At 40.7% G+C, this 20000-nt stretch overlaps 2 protein-coding genes across 2 annotated transcripts in view; both read right to left on the bottom strand.

Moving 5' to 3' along the window:
* ldb3a (LIM domain binding 3a) overlaps positions 1 to 4073 on the bottom strand; it is a 24376-nt gene extending 20303 nt beyond the window's left edge. The window contains exon 1 of the mRNA XM_030771199.1: positions 3978 to 4073. Within this exon, the coding sequence (XP_030627059.1) occupies positions 3978 to 4073 (96 nt within the window). The remainder of the gene's footprint in view (positions 1 to 3977) is intronic.
* Positions 4074 to 7488: 3415 nt separating this feature from the next.
* opn4a (opsin 4a (melanopsin)) overlaps positions 7489 to 20000 on the bottom strand; it is a 26751-nt gene continuing 14239 nt past the window's right edge. The window contains exons 6-13 of the mRNA XM_030772394.1: positions 19857 to 20000; positions 19275 to 19436; positions 18978 to 19085; positions 17702 to 17897; positions 17205 to 17375; positions 16028 to 16093; positions 14545 to 14804; positions 7489 to 7618 (exon numbers count right to left, since the gene is read on the bottom strand). The exon at positions 19857 to 20000 is cut by the window's right edge and continues 28 nt beyond it. Coding sequence (XP_030628254.1) covers positions 7489 to 7618; positions 14545 to 14804; positions 16028 to 16093; positions 17205 to 17375; positions 17702 to 17897; positions 18978 to 19085; positions 19275 to 19436; positions 19857 to 20000 — 1237 coding nt within the window. The remainder of the gene's footprint in view (positions 7619 to 14544; positions 14805 to 16027; positions 16094 to 17204; positions 17376 to 17701; positions 17898 to 18977; positions 19086 to 19274; positions 19437 to 19856) is intronic.

The raw sequence follows: 20000 nt of genomic DNA on the forward strand, positions 1-20000 counted from the left end.
ATGTTGTTGGTCAAATAGATCAAAATAGATTGAACGATGATAGATGGATGAAGTGTTGGTTTAAGGCTATTGGCAGGAATGGAAAAATAGATGGACAGTGATTAATACATGCACACAGTCCTTGGCCAAATGTCCATGGGAGCCCTTTGGAGGAGTTTTATACCCAGGGGGGCCAGTCCCCTACTCACTGTTAGGTGGCAGTCAGTATTAGTCATTCACCTTAAGAACTACAACAGAATTAAATAACCAGCAACCTCCACCAAAAGCATCGGTGGATTTCATAACCATACGCGATTTGTAGAATAGCTGGCCTCACACGAATCAGAGGAAACACTCGCACAAATTTAAGCAGCGATAAGGAAACTTGAATGATCAAGGAAATATTGTGGAAAAAATGGTTACTACAACAACAACAACAATAACAGAGAAAAAATATTACTGAACAGACTTCACTGGAACCTTTCATATACCATGTTACTTCTGTATATACTGAACAAGTCAGCCTGATCCAATTTAGCATACAAAATGAATTTAGAGATTAATTTACATGTCGTAAGGTAGAGAACTATGAGAGGAAAAAATTTAGGGAGAGATGGTAAACACGGGGTTGCTGTTGCCCCTTTGATCACCGAAAAACTGGAGGAAAGAGCCAGCTTTAAATGATCAAATGTATTTGTTCTCAGCTGTCAGAATCTGTCCGTCAGTCTCAGCGGAGGACTGGCTGGAATGAGAAGCTACTTTGTCGCCATACACGTGAGAATAGAGGTGCAGGGAACAGGACGTATGCATCACCGCATGGCTAGAACGTGAAAACCAACGCCGGTCGGGAAGAATCTTCGTTACTAAGGTAAAATTTTCAAAAGAGGACAGCCTGAACCCTTCAAGACATCTTCAGGCCTTTGTCCAAGCGAAGTAACACTCTAAAAATGGATCACGTCACAGACGGTCATATCAGAATCGGGATAATCATAAAACCCAATCTTCGGCTCCTCTTTTGGACTAGCGCTCGTTCCAATAAATTCCATCAAAGTGAGATAAGCGTTTGACATCTCCAGTTCAGTTAAAAAAAAAAAGAAATGGGTTGCTGAAGCAGATATTTGCCGGTGCTTCCCTGTAAATAAAATTCAAAAACTACAATTCATTACAAACCTTCTGACAAGATCTATTGCCAAACCAGCTGCAAACATCACTGCGAATATAACATTTCATATAAAACAGGTGCCTACTGTTAGAATGTAAGAGGTGGAATCCCCTGATTGACATTTCACTTTGACATCTAATCAAAGCCAAACATGTTTCCAATGGCGACAAGGTATCAAATGAAATGTCACTGTGCTTTCTCACAACACATGAAGAAATTTACTATCTAATAACGTCCCAACTCCCCAGTGCAGGGGCTGAATCAGGGTGAAGAGTGAACAACACAACAATCTGGTTTAGGTGTTTATCACCTGCAGTCACCAAAAGTGTGGTATTAAAAATATTTCTATAAACTGTTACGAAAATGGGGGTATACACATTCATATACCACTAAAATCATCTATCATGTGCATTTCTGTAACTGTATAATGAAAATACTTTATATATGGTAAACTTGAAACTGTCATTTGGGAAAGGTTTGTTTCAATAAGCTTCACTACCTCATTTGCTCTCTCATTTAAACCCTGACACAGAAGAATTTGTGTCTGTCATCTGCCCCATCACACTCTAACAGTGCTTCAAGTTCAGGCTCTATAACAGCCGTCTGCTTCTGTTTTTAACTCTATCCAGCACTGTTCTCACTTTCTCATCTGCGTCATCTAATACACCGAACAAAGAGCAGTGTATTATGTGTCACAAATGAGAATATTCTTAGAATAACATTAGAATATTAAGGTTCTCCAAGTATTTCCACAGCATGTCTGCAGGAGTTCCTTAAGTGCACACTATACACTACATTAAATTACATTACACTAATTTGTTTTTGTTGGATGACTGATTCTGACAGATGACTGCTATCGTACAGTCTTAATGCTAATGACGCAACACAGCCAAGCCTCACCATTCACACACACGCTCATACTAAGTCTACGATGCCTCTACACCTGGTGCGCACACGCGCACACACACACACACACACACACACACACACACACACACACACAAGCCTCAGACCTTCCCAAAAATATCAATAATTCTGAGGTATTTTTAGAGGAAAGACCCTGCAGTAGGCCGAGGCCAGAAAAGAGCTTGCAGGGCTTGGATTCCCACCTGTCAGAGCAGTGACTGACTAGGCCTTCTGCTAGTGCTCTCTGATTCAAGAAGTCAGCCTCAGCTCACAGGCCTGTTCTACCATCTACTTTCATCAGTCAGTAAAGAACAGATCCTGTCCAGACCAGAGCCAAACTGACCAGAGCTAAACTGCCTCTTTCTTCCTTACAACTACTGACAAAAGTTATGACGATCACCAGCCGGTCATGGCTTACATAAAAGTAGAGCGCTGTATAACTCTGATAAGCACGCGTTGGCCTAGCCGCGCTAAGCATGGCAAGTGTTTCCATTATCTAAGGGAAGAGTGCTGATATTACATCAGCCCGTCATGTTAAGTGACAGTCCATGAAAGAGTGTTTACGTCAAGAGACTACGACACACTTTGTTCCTGACTGTGAGGTATGCTTGGCATGGTGACGTAATGGCTCTATATCATTTCTCTGTGGAGTCTGTCCAACTGCCACTGTTTAAAACCCTTACTCCCTTTTTTTTCCCCCCTCCCTGATCCATTACGTCAAGATCTTTTAATGTCAGCCATACAGTTGACTAGTGAGCATTTCCTCACCTGCATGCCAAGATTAGAATTAGGCCTATACACAATCACACACCCATTGCCACCCCTCCCACCAAACACACTCACACACACAACTACACACACTTATACCTACACACTCTCATACTTACACGGACAAAGTGACCACACTAGTGGATTATAAAATCAAACTTAGCCAAATTAAATCAAAATTGGCCAAACCAATGTTACGACACTTAAAATGCACATACAAATGTTTGGTTTGGGCTACATCTTCAATTCTAACCCTGCAGCTCAGCACAGAGTTCCTCCATTTAGCAAAATCCAACAGCATCCCCCCCATTATCCTATGACATTTATACATCTACCTCAAAATGAGGTTACAAAGTTGCATATGCTTTCACGATCCCTGTTGACCGTTCAGAAACGCTTAAAAATGAACGTACTGGCCATTTCACAACACACAAAAGAGTTTTAACAAAATGCAAAGAGCATAGGCCTTAACTTGCACATCATGTGGAACATGATCCATATCTGACCAGCCCACGTATAAACCTGTTTACAGACTTCAACAGCAGTTAGGAGAGGTAAACCATATCATCCTAAAATACTTTATTTTCTCAGTCAAGCACCATCTGAGACTGTTGGACAAATAGTTGGTATCATCTAATTGCAGACAGCTGTATCAAACTTCTCTTGATGACACAGAGTGGAACAGTGTCCAAACAAATTATTTAACTTCCCACTATGAAGACAAATGACATATTTTGCATAACTCAACATGACAGGTTTCATTCCACAAAAACTAAGCTCCCAATAATGTCACTACAATTCTTCTACATGTTTTCTGAGGTTCATAGCGTGTAACCAAAGCCTGCAAGACTGCACAAAGCCATCTCTCAAAAAGTAGTAATAAAGTAAAAATACATTGCAACAAAACCCTGACCCCGTGTTTCAGTTTCAGGAGAATTTAATAACCATGTTCTGAATCAAGACGCCTTATTACGTCACTCAGGTGAACGATTCACATTAATTTCCCAGAGACGCTTTGGGGTGTGACCGTGATTTTCTCTATTAAACACCTATAACTTGCATTCTTTCATTAAACATATAGTCTGCCCTTACAACTGTTAGAGATCAGTGCTTGATTTTAGGACTGTTCACAAAACTCATTAAGATCAGTCTCGGAACTTACCCTGGAGATGGTGAGGGGTAAGTTGAAGTCCTTGCCTCCTTGCAACCGGAAACCCCATGGTGCCGGTCCAGTGAGATTCACAGTGTAGGTGCTCATTTTTCCAAAAATAAAAAATCAAAAGCTTAAGAACTGTTTTGTGAAGGTTTGAAGCTTGTCCTCCAAGTGGTTTGAAAAAAATGGAGGTTGGGGGCGGGGGCAGGTGCCAACTAGCCTCTGGAAAAAGAAGAAGAAGAGGAAGAGGAACAAGAAAAAAAAAAAGATGAAAAAGCGAAGGTGAAATGGAAAAGGAAGCAACAATTTCTCCTCAGAAAAAAAAGAAATCAACTGAAAGAAGCCTACAGCAAAGCAGGAAAAGTCCACATATACACCACAATAATGAGACAATCGATTCAGGCCCAACCTAACAACTCAGGTAAATTCATAAGAGAGAGATATATACACAGAAAAGAATTGAGAATCGAAAGAAAGAGAGTTCTTGCCTGCTCAGATGAGCTGGAGTGACAACCTAAGAATAGCTGGCCCTCTGCAGAAAGTGATAGCACAGTGGCATTGTGGGGGGGGGGGCCCTTATATGGCATGTAAGGGGACACCTAGAATGCCAGGCCTCCCATGATTCATAGGGCTAATATAGCCCCCTTCTTAGGCCTACAGATTTTTCTAGACCTCTGAACCCTCCTCCTTAGAACTGCAACCAACCACAGCTCACCATGACAGGTATTCAGGAGACGACTGCAGGAAATGAATGTAAATGAGTATGAATTCTCAAATCAAGGAAGATATGATGAAGTATATCCTGGTACACAGCTTTTCCCCTTTTCAGACCTTCTACACTTACAGTGAAGGTACTGAAATCCGCTAACAGGGAAACACACTCAAAACCTGACACTCCATAAGAGATCCGTTAACACAAAACTTCGCAAAAGAAATTTTAAGTTACATGCTGCTACATTACATGAGATTAAAATGTGTTCTGTTTAACTGTAAGATCAGGCTGTTTTGGCAGGAGGGGGGGGTGTTGCATTGAGTAAAGCCCATGATCCTGTCCCTTATCCCTGAAGCACGAATCTGCTGACATGGAGGATCCCTGAAAGCATGCTGGAATACCCCCATAAAAAAGAGAAAACACCTGCCAGCAAGCATCAATCACTATTGTGCTCTGTTCACTATTCCATTCCCTAAATCGATACCAGTAAAACTGATACCAGTGGGGCTGTGTAGAAGCCCAGTTCATCCACACCTCACTAATAAGACATTTAATTTATCTGCCAGCGGAGTTCTGTTAACAAACACTATGCGGACACATTTTACAGTTGCTGTTGAATAAATCATTTCTTGTTAGTCATCCGAAACGTACACACAACAACATGGTGATGGCCATGCTAGAAGCAGCTTCCACTCTCGCCCGCTAGCATGTATCAGTGAGTGTTTGAAATAGAATCTAAAGCATCTAATAGCACGTAAGGGTGGTCCCAAAGACAACCCTCCATGGACTTGAAGTGTGAGATTTCAAAGAAGGTTCTGAGGCCTCAGGAACTGGATGGAGAACCAGGTACTGCTGAGAAAAGCAGGCCTCCGTTACGATAAGAGAACAGATGCCCGTCGTCCTGCTCCACTCCTGTCCAAGAGTTCAGGACGTGACACGGGAATGGAAGATAATCATTTAAGGCCTGTCTGCTTGGCCTAACCTAATTTGGGAGACACCTCCATTGAGCGACTAAATTTAGACCTCTTTGTCAATGGAGGAATTTGCGATAACATTTCACGTGTTCGTTCTCCAGTAGAGTGCATAATACAGTTATAAGCCAGGCTGATGAGTGACATAACCTGGCAATACTAGCACATAAACCAGAGAACCATAAAGCTCTTCAGCTCCTTTTCAAAGCTTTTCATAGAGGATGCTTTATATCTAGCTTCCTGGCTTATTACATAGGGCAGTAAAATTCTATGGCAACCATGATACCACATAATAAAATGTTTATGAATCGCTTAATAGGAACAAGTACAGTAGTGCCATTAAAAACACACACACACACACACACACACACACACACACACATTCAAAGTGGAGGTTAATTAACATTTTTAAAAAACAATATTGAGTACAAATGTTACTGCAAAACATCATGCTGACAGACAGAACAAGACTGTACAATTACATCGTTGTTCTGTCTTTCCTCTCTTCAAAAAAAAGCATCAGAAGTCATAATAATTCCCTTCAAAATACTTCTCTTCCATGTCATAAGGGTCATAATAAAAATGATCACGAGGACCATTCTGTTTAGCTGGTTTTAGGTTGTCTTTGGCAGTGAAACCCACAGTGCATTATATCCTGATTCTGATGTCTTAACAGCCAGTGCTATGGTGAGACCAGTAACCCAATCCCCACTGTCCCTTAATCTCCACCACATCCCACCAGACACCTACTGATTTCCTCCACCCCTCTCCCACACACCCCTAAGTGGGTAAACCTGCAGACCAGGACAAACAGACAGGGAGGGGGCATCTTAATCAGAGGGATACAATAAGGCCAGTCTGCCTTCACGTTCCCAGTGCAACAGTTATACTGGGTCTGGTTGTTACGTCACGACTCAGCAAGGAAAAATATTACCAAGTTTAGGTTCATTTAAAATGAAAAAGTACGTGAATTATTTTGCTTCCAGTAAATTAGGCTAAAAAGCACCAGGGTCTTCCTACACGTTACACACCACTCCACACGCACATGCACGCGTGCATGTTGTGTGTGTGTGCGTTTCTAAGCTAGCAGATTTCTACTGTACACAGTTTGTCGGTATCACCCCTGTTCACCTTACGCTAACGATGACAGCATGCAGCTATTAACAATTAAATGTGCCATCAACATACTCCACTAAACAGTCCCAGGGCTCCAGGCTTGGAGCACAGCTCAGCTTTCATTAAGATCAAAGTCTCGTCTTTCAAATTAACGGTGTGCACAAGCTGATCAGCAATAGTCTACTTCTGTTTATCTAATAAAACTACAAGCATCGTTGCGGCGTATAATTTTACTCATTAGATAGGCTATTTTATTGACACCATATCATGTTTGGCGTTTAGTGGGTATTAATCTTGTGATTAGACTTAACAATCGTCCTACTCCATGTGCCAGAAGAATGTCGTTTCTGCTCTGAAGCCGCCCATCCTGTCGAGGACACTTGATGCCACTTGGTCACTTTAAGTTGGTGACCCTAACCGCATGATGTAGTCTATTCTACGAACAATTAACATTCTTCTACGCAGCAAACACTGTCTAAAGCCTACTAACGCTTTGTATTACAAAAAGGAGTAGTTTAGAATACCAGAACATCAGGATCGTTTATGGCTCTCACATGCAAAGCAGGTGCAGGTAACTGTGTTTATGCTCGCATCTTAGACAGCTGATGTTCAACTTGTACGACATGAGGTCCCGTGCTCTTAGCCTGTTGCATCCGTTGACATCCCATAGAAGTAGTTCAAAAGATCTACAACTTCTGAAAGTTTTCTTTCAACGTACATTTCATGGCTGGCGTTCGTTAACGCAGACGGCCGTACCACCCGCCTTTGGAAGTTGAGGATCCTCTCTGCGTTTCCTCTTCGGACGAGCTGTGTCACTCACGCCAGCTTGATCCGATCCCTGGGACCCCGGCCTACGTAAGCACACAGGAGAAGGGGGGGTCAAACGGGGGATTTTCATTAAGGTGGACTTATTAAAGCGACAGACGTCGTCCTGTGGTCAAATATTGTTCAAAGTACAACAAAATCTGAGAAAGAAGTCTATTTGCAGCCCCTGTAGTTTATGCTTCAGCGTATGCTTGCTCCACTGCACTGCCGACTGCACTGTAAAGGCTCATTCTCCGAACTCTCCGTCACTCAGCAGCTCAGTCATGGATTTCTGACTAATTTTACAAATATAATTATATTAAATATGTCTGCTTATAAAACTAAGACTACAGTTTATGAGTTAGCTCCTACATTTGTTATTTGAAAATAATTTTTAACAGCCAGCAGATTAATCATATTAAAATAAATAAATACATATCGTGAGGGAAGTAATTTGCACTACGGAGAACTATTTTGTTCAGTGCATGATGCTGAATTGAGGGAATTCTGGAGAAATATATGTTCATCTTGCAAATACACCACGACTTCAAATTATCGATTTGATTTGATTGCTTTAATTTATAAATGCGATCACTCGCTACAAGATTACTCACGACTGTTCAAGAAATGAGAGATGCAATGATGAACAACTTTTCACTGGTCAGCTAAAACCAAGGGAATAAGTAAAAAGTTTATCATGTTTTATTACATTTGATACTGTGTAGATACAAATCTACATTATGTAGTTACAAACCTAAGCTGTGTAAGTACAACGGCTATAAATATTTGCAAAATACTCAGTGAAAAAGAAAGAAAGAAAGAAAGAAAGCACAACAAGGCAATAATGCCATCACATTAACGTTTGGGATGCAATGTAAGTCTTAGCATTTCTATGCTTATTTATAAGTCTTTTTAAGGGTTATTTTAAGATGCGTTTAATGTTTAGGAGTTTTGTTTCTAATTCTCTGACATTCAGAAAGCAGACCTGAGAGATTCACAGTAACAGTGTCGGCTCTCAGAGGCGATGTCAGTGGCTGGATGGTTTATAAGGGACACACACCTGAGGTCCTTCCCTATGTCACATTAGTCTGTGATGTCTGCCAATGTAGAGTAGAGGAGGCACTAGTATATGACACTACTAGGATACAGAGTGTACTGAATATTGTTGTTTTTGTTGTTGTTATCATTATTGTTTTAAAAAAGTGGATGCTGAAAATCAAGTCACGAATGGTTGTTTTTTGATTGTCAACACATTGTGTTATATCAGTGTGCTAAATAGAAGAAAAAAGAAAAAAAAAAAACATTACTGTGAAAAAAATAGCTTTTCTGATTTATTACTTTAAATAAATTTAACCAATCAGATGTAAATAATGAAATGGTACTTAGCAATCCTGTCAAATTGCCTTTATGTACACTGGAATAAAACTCTAAACATCTGGAATCAAAAGGACAGACAATATCTAGTCAAAGATATTACCAAATACAGTTACTCACGAGCAATGAGATTTCACATACACAGTGTTCTGTGGTACTGCTGAGAGACATTACAGATGACTGCAATGTCTTCATGTGTAGCCCATCCAATGTGCGCATATACATGTGTGGATCAGACCCATAGAATGCATCAATATGTCAAAGTGAAAGTTCACCTCCTACATCTTGTGTTTGCATTTATGAAAGCGGCAGTAAATGAGCATGATATCAATAAGAGGAGCCTCAGGGCGCTTGTTAAGTACCAGACTCCTCATCTTCATCACATGCTCCTGATCTTCATCATGCAGGAAACCTCTGCCACTGTAACTGTGAGGAAGCCATTTTACAGAGCTCCCCCAAACCATGTTTTTTTTCTTTCTCCTGATTCCTTTATGATGACAGGTAACTCAGTCTAGCCTCTGTCTCATTGGCTTTTAAAAACTGGGATGGAACACGCTTTTTATGGGAAGACAGAAGGCAACAGACATTTGATATTTAAGCATGTAGGTGTAGAGGCACATGAGTGTTATTGAAAAGCAGGGTGTAAATCAACCTAACATTTACTTGTATGTCTCTGTTTTTCTCTCTCTCTCTCTCTCTCTCTCTCTTTTTTTTAACCAATCGGCAGTCAAACAAAAACCAAAAGAAAAAGTAAAATTTCTGATGAACTGATACCATTGCGTCCAAATGCTACGAGTCTAATCCATGGATTCTCCTTTTCATTTCCTCCGCATAGGGGCAGCAGTAAAAAACATTTTAGTCACCAGACAAATATCCCTCCCATTTCCCGTCTGTTTCTGTGGTTACAAACATATGAGGTGATTCAAAAATTAAAGAAGTAGCTTATGTCCTTTACTCGCAAGACTCGATGAAAGAGAGACCAAGACAGGTACAATATGTTTCTAGAAGAAACCCTGCGTTGGCTGTCAGTTTCACATTTAATCTTTGTCCTGTACCGTGTTCAAGCTGAGAGACTGTCAAAGGGAAGGGGAATAGTATTATTGTTCTGCTACGGCTGCCACTGAGAGGTCTGTTCTCTAATACGTGTTAGCTTAAGTTCAACGTCAAATCGACGGGCTATCGTTTATTTTGTGGCCTACTTTGTTTGCAACGAAATATCCGACATTTATGAATGGCCAAAGAGGATATTGTTGCAATTTCACGGTGATCTGATTGAAGTAGGCCACAGTGTGCGATAAGGAATATCTTCCCCTTGTTATCTGTTTGTTCAGCTGTGCGGCCTTCCATACACTGATGTTATGTAGGGCTTCAAATGTTATGTAGGATTCAATAAAGTTTGGGAAACCAAAGCTGGAGTGGAAACATGCCAAGCCTAGATATCCACGAATTCTAATTGTGCCGAGTCTTTAATCTGCATCACTATTTCACAGCATCAGACTCAAAACTCTGCACTCTTCTTTGTCTGTCAAGTCTTCAACGTTGACAGGAATGCAGCAAAGTAAACGGTTACATAACATTGCTCCATTGCTTTTTCTCTCTCTGTCTTAAGTGGCTTTCTATGGGAAATACGCTGCGATGGGAGCTTTAGACGAAGGACTTCCTGCTGATAGAATCTTCAATTAAGAGCGTACAGATCAATAGCCAGATCTAAATGTCTTACAGGTGACTTGGGAGCTCTGCTGATTTATTACAAATCACCATGCAATGCATAGGCGGCAGAGATAAGCCCCTGGAAAAGCATAGCTGAGACCCCCATAATTTCCAGAGCTGTTTGAGGGTCAATGGTCGTGCTTTTTTTTTTTTTTAATTTATTATGACAAGTATAAGCAAATTTGTCTTTCGAAAGAATCTACAGAAAAGCAAGTTGTTGGCAAATGCACAACTGATCTGTGCTGTTCACTATTCAGATATAGTAGTCAATTTAATTCGTTTTACTACGCAAACCACATGCGTTTACATAGCGATACATCATTGAGGAGAGATCTGGCGGCCTTTTGAAGCATGCAGTTCAGCCACTGGCCAGAAGAGGTCAGATGGAGTTCTACTCACACAGATGATGAGAAAATGCCACAGTTAACTCCCTCTCTTCCAGTCACACTAGTCTGTATGACTGTAAAACAATGATGATTGCAAAAAACAAAACGAACAAAACAACAATAACAACAACACAGTATAAATGGATATGTTTACGCAAAGTTAAATCAATGCCAAATGCTTTGTGCAAATGACCTCTGTTTGCATTCCTGTTAAAATGTAAATATTTTAAAATATTGAATAATTACAGTATTATAACATCAAGCGGGGGATTTCTTAGAGAAATGAAATCAGAATGTGATTCATGGTGATCCTTTTTTTTTTTTCACTGTGAAAGCCATAATACAGGAGATCCCAATTTAATAATTAGATCTATCTGATAAAGATCAGCCCCGGTTTTTCATGTACGCATCTCTCTTAATACAGTGGAAAAAGAAACTGGATAGTAGTTGACCAGACGCCAGCCGAACTTTGAAATTCAGGCCATTTTTCTGGGGTTACATAAAGGCCACCCAGCCCGAGTCTCCAGTGTACCTGCCAGACAATGAAAGCTGCTGAGGGTGGGCTTCACTTGGTATGTGTGTGTGTGTGTATGTGTGTGTGTGAGATTGGCTCATGATTGACTTTGATGTGCTTTTTTTTACTGCCAAGACAGAAATCTCTCAGAGAAATGGCCAGGGAAGGGCCAACGACCTTCAATGGAAGAAAAAAAAAAAGTAACACACGGAGGGGCATGGGAAGAGCTGATTGGCTGTGTCGCTTGGTGCACCGAGAAGAGTCTCTCCAACCAAACATGTGATCTGTCATGGGACATCAGTCCATGTGCGACAATACCAGTGGTGTAAATTTTCAAACTTATTCAGAGTGTCTTGTCCTATTCCTTGGATTTTAGCCTTGAATCCAGAGTGGTAAACCCACACAGTAAACCCACCTGTTTACCATTCTGAAATCACTCTGATGAACATGAGAGAGTTTGACAATATATGTTTATTTAGAAAAATAAATAAGAACAACTGACCATACAGACAGGACATTAGTAGCAACTTTTACAATAAACTTTTCCCATTGGTCTATACATAGTCACGTGTACTATACCATAAATGTCTCTCCACTGTAGATTCACATAGACAAAGGAACATGGCAACAGAACTCTTGTACATCCTATAACAAACATTACAACATATAAATAGAGTGTGAGTGTCATTTGGTTAAACAGGGCATTCAGCTCTTGATAGATAAAAATCTTGCCTTTATTTTCATTCTGAAAACACCAAATACAGAATTCAGAAAGGTTCAGTTCTGTAAAAAAGTAGCAAACCCTGACAAAAGTGGTGAAAAATATTGCAGTGATGCATAAGAATTAATATGTGATTTCTTAAGTACAAGGCTAATCTAAACAGATGCCAGCTTTGAGTAAAAATCATCAGGCAACTCAGTTAATACAATTTTACAGAGATCATTTTTTTGTGGGATGATGTGAATATTTTGATGAGCTTTGAAACTGGGGTATTATCTTTGGGAGAAACCATAGAGAGTGTGTGACGGTCACAGGCATAATTCAAATACCTGTTATGTCATAGTGGAACTATATGCCAAAAGGCTTTCAGTTGAAGAGATATTTTGTGTAAAAATGTTTATCTTTTATGTAAGTGCATCTGTGTCTGGAATGTATCTGATTCTGAGCAGTCAAACATAGGAACTCACTCTAATATACTGTTCACTTTTTATGGCTGATGCTCTCAATGACCAGGCTAATCTCATACATACCATAACACAGTTTACCAAACTATATCATATCATATCATATTATTATCATGCTCCTGAGTGTAGTAAATGAGTTTATACAGTCTGATATATTGTATTAAATAGGTTCAAAATTATCCAGACTGTTAAAATTGGTTTTAACTTAAAGGACAAACGCATAAGTACAATCAAATAACATGTTCCCTTCTCCCTCCTTCTTTTACAAGCTTAGGAAACAAGTCGTTTTCACATTCCACATCACTTTTGAAACTAAAGTATTTTTGGCTGTACATTGCACTTAACTGTCACTTTTAGAAGGCAAATAACAACACGTCTTATCACAAAATATGATTCTTGCTACAAAAAACACAGATAAACTAATAAAATAGCAAGAGTTAAAATAGAAAACAACAACAACAACAACAACAAAACCTATTTTCTCAGACAGTTTGGTTGTATCTTCAAAATAAAAGTATACAAATGTTCTTATTCTTATTCTCTGTTATGACACTTAAGTGAGTTGGTGAATTTAATAGGCAAGAGGCAATGCTTTCCATTACAGTGTAATGTGCAACTTATGCAACTGAAGTCCTCAGGAAAAAAAAATTAAAAAATAATATTCAACTGATTGAACATAACCCTTACCATAACTCAAACCATAACATTAATAACTGGTGAAGAAACACCCCTTATTACAACACTTTCATAAAGCACAACCTTAACATCAAACGTATACACTAATCTCTGACTCAAGATTCTTCTTTCCATAGCACAAAATTCAGCACGGAACTAAAAAACATTGCACATAAGCACAGACTCCATCAACTGATTATGTAAGACAGTAATTTGTTCAAGTGGGACTTGCCATAGGAAAGCTACTGTCTCTCACCACATCATAATACCTATTAACGTTAATTTTGTAGAGTGAGATGCATAACTGAAATGGTATTTCTAAAGGGAGAGGCCACTGTCTGAGACAGGTATAGAACATGTCAGAGAAAGATGCTAATCAGCTGTTGTCTGGCTGCAGCGCAATTCATACATACTCAAAGCATTTCCCCACAACAGGCCATTAAACCGATACACAGAAGAACCATTTCAGCTTTGCACTAATCAACTTTGAAATCCCTTAGAGTGTCAACAGATAGACAAAGTCAGAAAAAGAACACTGTGGCTCACTGGTTAAAAAAAAAAAAAAAGCCAGACTACAGAAACAAGAAACAAGTGAGCCTGAGTCAATTACTTTTTTCTGTCAAATCTGAACATTAACATCACAAGATGGCTCTCAAAGCTGAACCCCACCCTCCCATCCCCCCACCCCTTTGCACTCAGATGACTTGTCAACCCAGGTAAGTATGACAAAAGAATCTAGTTGCCTCTATCAGTACCTTGCCCTCTGCAAGGCAGAGTGTTCTCACCGGCTGGTGTGTCACGAGTGTATTAGATAAGTGGGCAGCTCAGCTCTGTTGAAAGCACAGACCACACCTCACGGTTCGTTCACTTTTACCCTCCAGCTCGCAACACTGCTGGAACATTGCAGCACTTTGCAAGATTACAATTCACATGATTAAGCCTCTGACTGTAACCTAACAACCAGATCTGATGAATGTGATAAAATCCCTAAATAAGGAGTGAATAGTATAAGGTTCTATGATGACAAGGAAGATTGCTTTGGGAATTAAAAAAAAAAACAAACTGTACCCTGTAAAATGTAGTTTGGTAGAAGATTTACACCCTGACTGTACAGTGAGGATACACTTACTGGGGGAGAGATTTTTCGTTGTTAGTGGGGTCAACACATGTATTGGCAGTGGAGAGGTGGGCTGACCCCTGCTGGACATCTCCATTCATATCTCTGGAGACAGAACCAACACCCATATTGCCATGGGATAACCAGGAACGCGCGTTACGGCAGCTGGATCTCAGGGACGGCAGGAAGGGGCTGGACTCCGAAGTGATGACAATGCTGGGAATGCGTCCAATGATCCCCCTTGAAACTGCCCCATCTACGATGTCACCAGCCTGACAAAACCAATACAAGAGCACACTGTGACCACCAAATGTCACAGCCATCATCTGCAGTCATCAACACAGTTACAGCTACATGTTTCCAGTACATAATTGGCAGACCAATAAGCATAGCATTTGATAATTACACTGGCTTGAAACTATAAAATGTTTCTAGCAAATTATGTCTATAAAATTCAGAACCAGCGTTATACTCATTCTCTTATATTAGCATTGATTTTTGAGCTCCAGAGCAAGTAGCAATTTTTTCCCTTGAGAGAAAAGGCAATGATATATATCTTTTTTTTTTGCCAAGCATGAACAAGTAGCTCTTCTTGAAGTGGAAAATGTCAGAAAAATATCTTAGGGAAATGAGAGACTCATATAGAACGAGTGTAGAAGTTTCTTTCTTTTCTTTTCTTTCTTTCTTTCTTTCTTTTTTTAAACTTTTATTTATATCCGCTAATTTGGCCCCAGCCTTCAGCCTTCAGCGGTTTTGATTTCTTTTTTTGAGGCATCGCAACAAATCCTTTGTTCCTCATTCTAGTTTTTAATAAAATGCCTTTAGCCAAACCATATTGATACTGGTTACATTTGACTGTAGAACTGAGACATTTTTTTGACATTTTGACAAGTGTTTCAAACAAGTGTTTGAGAAAAAAAAGGCACTGGTCTAGCATGTACACTGTCCTATTAATGTCAAAAAGATCTCTCCTTTCTGCAGCAATTCAGCTCATCAGTGATAGAAGTGTCGAATTGCCTGCTCCCACCATGGAGCTGTGATCCACATCAGCTGCTGGTGCAATTATTCACTCTAACACACCATCTATCTTTCACAGAGATGCAGTTATTGAGAACAGGCAAAGGCGATTTAATTAGGATGTATTCCCATCGCCCACCCCGCCCTATTGATCAGATAGCAGCACACTCAGTGCAAGCCCCAGCAGACAAGAGCCTCAGATTAATCAAATCAACCAATCCACAGATATCAATGGATTGACGTTTCATTTCAGGAGCCGCGACGAATGGAATTGACGAAGTCTGGCTGGCCACGCTTGTGCTGTGTTACTGATTGGAACAAGACGTCACCTCCTGGCTTCAACCACCCCCCCATCCCCCCAAAAAAGCCAATGCCGCTTCGCTCTCGACCTTGGCACCAATCGAGCTATCCACACGGGTCGACAGAGAAACCGGGTGGTACTGATGCACGCAGTCAGTGACTCAGTGATACTTACAGCCGGAGGGAGGGAGCGATCAGGGTGGCCTCCTCCCGCCATGGAGCTGTCATCCACATCAGAGGAGGTCTACAATGATGGTTACACAAAGAGGACGCAATTTAGCTCAGCAAACAGCAGCTCTGCACTTATCCTGATAACTCAAAAGCCTAACACAAAAGGTGTTGTTGGTTTATTTGTTTGTTTGTTTACTTTTTTATTTTAAAGCCGTCGGATTAGGGCGTGTGTTCTGACCCACTTGGAACTGAATGCACCAGTATTAGTGCATTTGCACCAACACATTGAGGAAACAAGAGAAAATCGCATAATCCCAGGAATCATTAATCCCACATGCGCATAGAACTCATACAGACTGAAATAGTTACCCGCTCAAAAAGAAAAAAAAAGGGGGGGGGGGGGGTAATTACTATTGCATAGTGTCACCTAACAACATTAGAGAACAGACAAACAGTGAGTCATCTTGTGTGTTTTCACAGTAGGAGAACATGGAGCTCCTTTAGTCTCTCCTCTGCATTCGGTTTATTGTGTTTTTCTCTACATGTGTCTTTGCCAACTAAATTTACCGACCTTGATACAAACACTCTTGGAATGAATGAAATGAAAGACTACATTAAAACAGGCACGCGGCTGAATGTACACGACTGATAATCCTTTCACATCCACTTTCTATCTGATGTTTCATCTGTACATGGTATTTAGAGCTGTCTGATTTATATATACATATATACTATCGAGTGAAACTCTATAGGAGAATCAAGCAGGGTAGGTGTCCTCTGTGTCTTCCATGGGAACATCAATTAGAGAGGCCCACTGCAGTTCTGAAAAACTAAGGATCTATGTGGAGAACACACTGTTTGTTCAAGGGAGCCTTGGTCATCTAATTGACCAGTGCAATGTTTTAGACCACTCTAAGAGGGTCAAGTCAATCCAAGAGGGTCAATTCATTCCAAGAGGGTCAAGTCATTGAGAGATATGGATTAAATACATACTGAGTCAGGCTGCAGAGTTCTCCATGACAAAGACATCAGTTCTTTGCACTGTGATCTGCATGGGTACCTCAAGAGTAAACTTCAAGGTTTTTTTTTTCTTCTCATTTTTTGTTGATAACCTGACTAATCTTTGGATAGGGTACCATTTTGCATACAGCAGCATACACCTCCACACTGGCAAACAGACTTACCTTCTCGAAGATGCCGGAGTCATGACTCCTCAGCTTGGACTTGAAGCTGGAGGAGCTGCAGGGCTTGAAGTCCAGCTGCTCTGCTGTGTCTTTGCTGACATCACAGGACACCTGCCGACTAGCAGGCCTTGAGCCCATACTGGAGACATCGGCCTCAGTGTCTGTCCAACCCTGCAAAGGATAGACACACACACACACACACACACACACACAAACACACACACACACTCTTAGTCAACATGTGTCTACACAGCACTGATATGGTGAGAAAAATGGGCTCAATCTCAAACACACAAAATTGAGACTGAACATGTTTATAGTTACATAATACAGAAAATTTGAAACATACACATACACATACACACACACACAAACACAGCATGTGTGTGTGCATGTGTGCGTATGTGTGTGTGTGTGTATGTGCGTGTGTGTGTGTGTCTGTCTATCCGCCTGTCTGTCTGTCTGTCTGTCCGTAGCTGTGCAGTCCACTGACGTACCGATTCGCTGTCAGAGGCGGAGGAGAGGCGGGACTTCCCGGTGCTCGTGCGGCGGAAGTGGCCACTGACGTCAGAGTTCTGGCTGGTGACGGTGGAGCGACGTGTGGACGTGAAGCTGCTGTGTAAGGAGTGTAACTCTCGCTGTGGCACACACAGCAGAACACCCAGACACGGGATGTACTTCGCAATGGCTGACCTGAACACACACACACACACACACACACACATGCACACACACACACACACACACACACACACACACACACATGCACACACACACACACACACACACACACATACACACACACACACACACACATATACACACACACACATGCACAAACATATACACACACACATAAGTGCATGCATACATACATACATGGAGAGGAAGAGCATGAGATTTGTCTGACAGCATAGTGAGGCTGTTTGGTTTCACTATACAGTTTAGCGCCAAAAAAAAAACCAAAAAAACAAAGCGGACTCATCCACCAACTAAAACATATACATTTACTCAAACTGTCCTAAAAAATGTAGAATTTCCCAAGCAGCTGAGGAAATCCAGAGCATACACTTATAGCCATACAAGAGAGCTATGACTTACAAAACACATTTCCATGGAAAGTAAATAAAATATAGGTTGTGCTATATAATATCAACAATGAATCATCCAGGTCAGGAGACCTTTATATAACAATGGGATGATTATGTTAAAAACAATGCACAAAGTAATCCTCACAGTTCCAGTGAATCAGAGGTCCGGTGGAATGATTCAGTTACACGGTGTATGTAGGAGTCTGTCTGACCTGCTTGTAACAAACGGGTTCCCGGTGCGGTTGAGTTAATATTCAGGGTAATTGGATCAGTCAAAATGGAGTTTAGACTGTAAAACCCCAGGAGCGAGGTCTCAGTTACGCCGACTCCTCACTCTCAAATGTGATGCGATTGATTATCAAATGAACGGTTCAGCGAGCAGAACTCGCATTAGTGAAATTAAAAACTAACATTAGCCTTAGGGATTCAGCCTTTTCCAATTCAAGGTCAGGTACACATACAGAATGTATAACGCATCACAAAAATGAAAAAAAACAAAAAAACCCCTAACAACCCTACAATAATAATTTTCATCTTGAATACACTTTATGGTTCATTTGTATACAATAACAAGTCACCATATCTGTACTAAAAAAGAAAGAAAAAAACCCCACATTCCTAAACAACAGACAGGCCTGGTGCTGAGTGAATGTGAGTAACAGCGGTTGACTCAGTTCAGTACCTGTATTTGGGATGAGTGATAGCATAGATGATAGGGTTGTGAATAGCAGAAGCCTTTGCTATCACAGCAGGCACAGAATTCATGTAAGGCGTCAGCATATCAGCATACCTGTCAGAGACATGGATACACAGCACGGATCTCACAAAGCGTATCTATGGTCAAATGGTTCAGACACAGATTTAGTTTATGACTTTAAGTTTATGACAGGCTTCATTACAAAATGTGTTTGTGGAGATGCGTTATAAATAAATGACTTTTTTTTTTTTATAATTACATTGCAATTATATATAAATTTACCCCGCGAATGCCGTGAGGGCGACCGTCGAATAGGGAGACCAAGAGATAACGTAAAGAAGGATGACTATGAGGGCGATCTTGGCCATTTTCCATTCGTTCTTCAGCCGGTGAAACCTCTTCAGTGAGTCTCTGGAATTATTCCCATTGATTTTTCCCACAGCTCTGTCATAATAAACAAACGTTGACAGACAGAACACAAGGTCTCAGACATTTCCTGAGAAAATACAGTGGTATGTAAAACACGAGAAAAGAAACTGACCACAGCGAATTCACCAAATTCTATCGAGATTGTTTCCGAGAGATTGTATTTTAGTTCCGTTTGGGACTTTGTTCACGACGACGTCCGTAAATGTTATCACATAAGCGAAATATTATTCAAACGTTATTTTTTCAACCACATTAAACGACATAATCTTAGCAATTATAAAAGAGAACATTTAGAGAGACTCCCCGGGTCCCTGTTTCAGTATCCTTGACCCCTGGAACGGCGTACGCGAAGCCTGGAACAGTCTGCTTCTTTTGAGAACATTGAGCTTCAACGCTGAAAGAACTCAGGGACAAAAGTAGAGTTGGGTAACTCACTTGTTGGTGCTCCGAATGGCACGGAAGATGAAAAAGTAGCAGTAGATGATGACGATGAGCGGAATGAAGAACACGAAGGTGAAGAGGAGCATTGTGTACGCACGCACAGAGGGCGTGAAGGTCATATAGTCCCACGTGCAGGAG

The sequence above is a fragment of the Chanos chanos genome, chromosome 4 (assembly GCF_902362185.1).
Source record: "Chanos chanos chromosome 4, fChaCha1.1, whole genome shotgun sequence".
In the NCBI taxonomy this organism is placed as follows: Eukaryota; Metazoa; Chordata; class Actinopteri; order Gonorynchiformes; family Chanidae; genus Chanos; species Chanos chanos.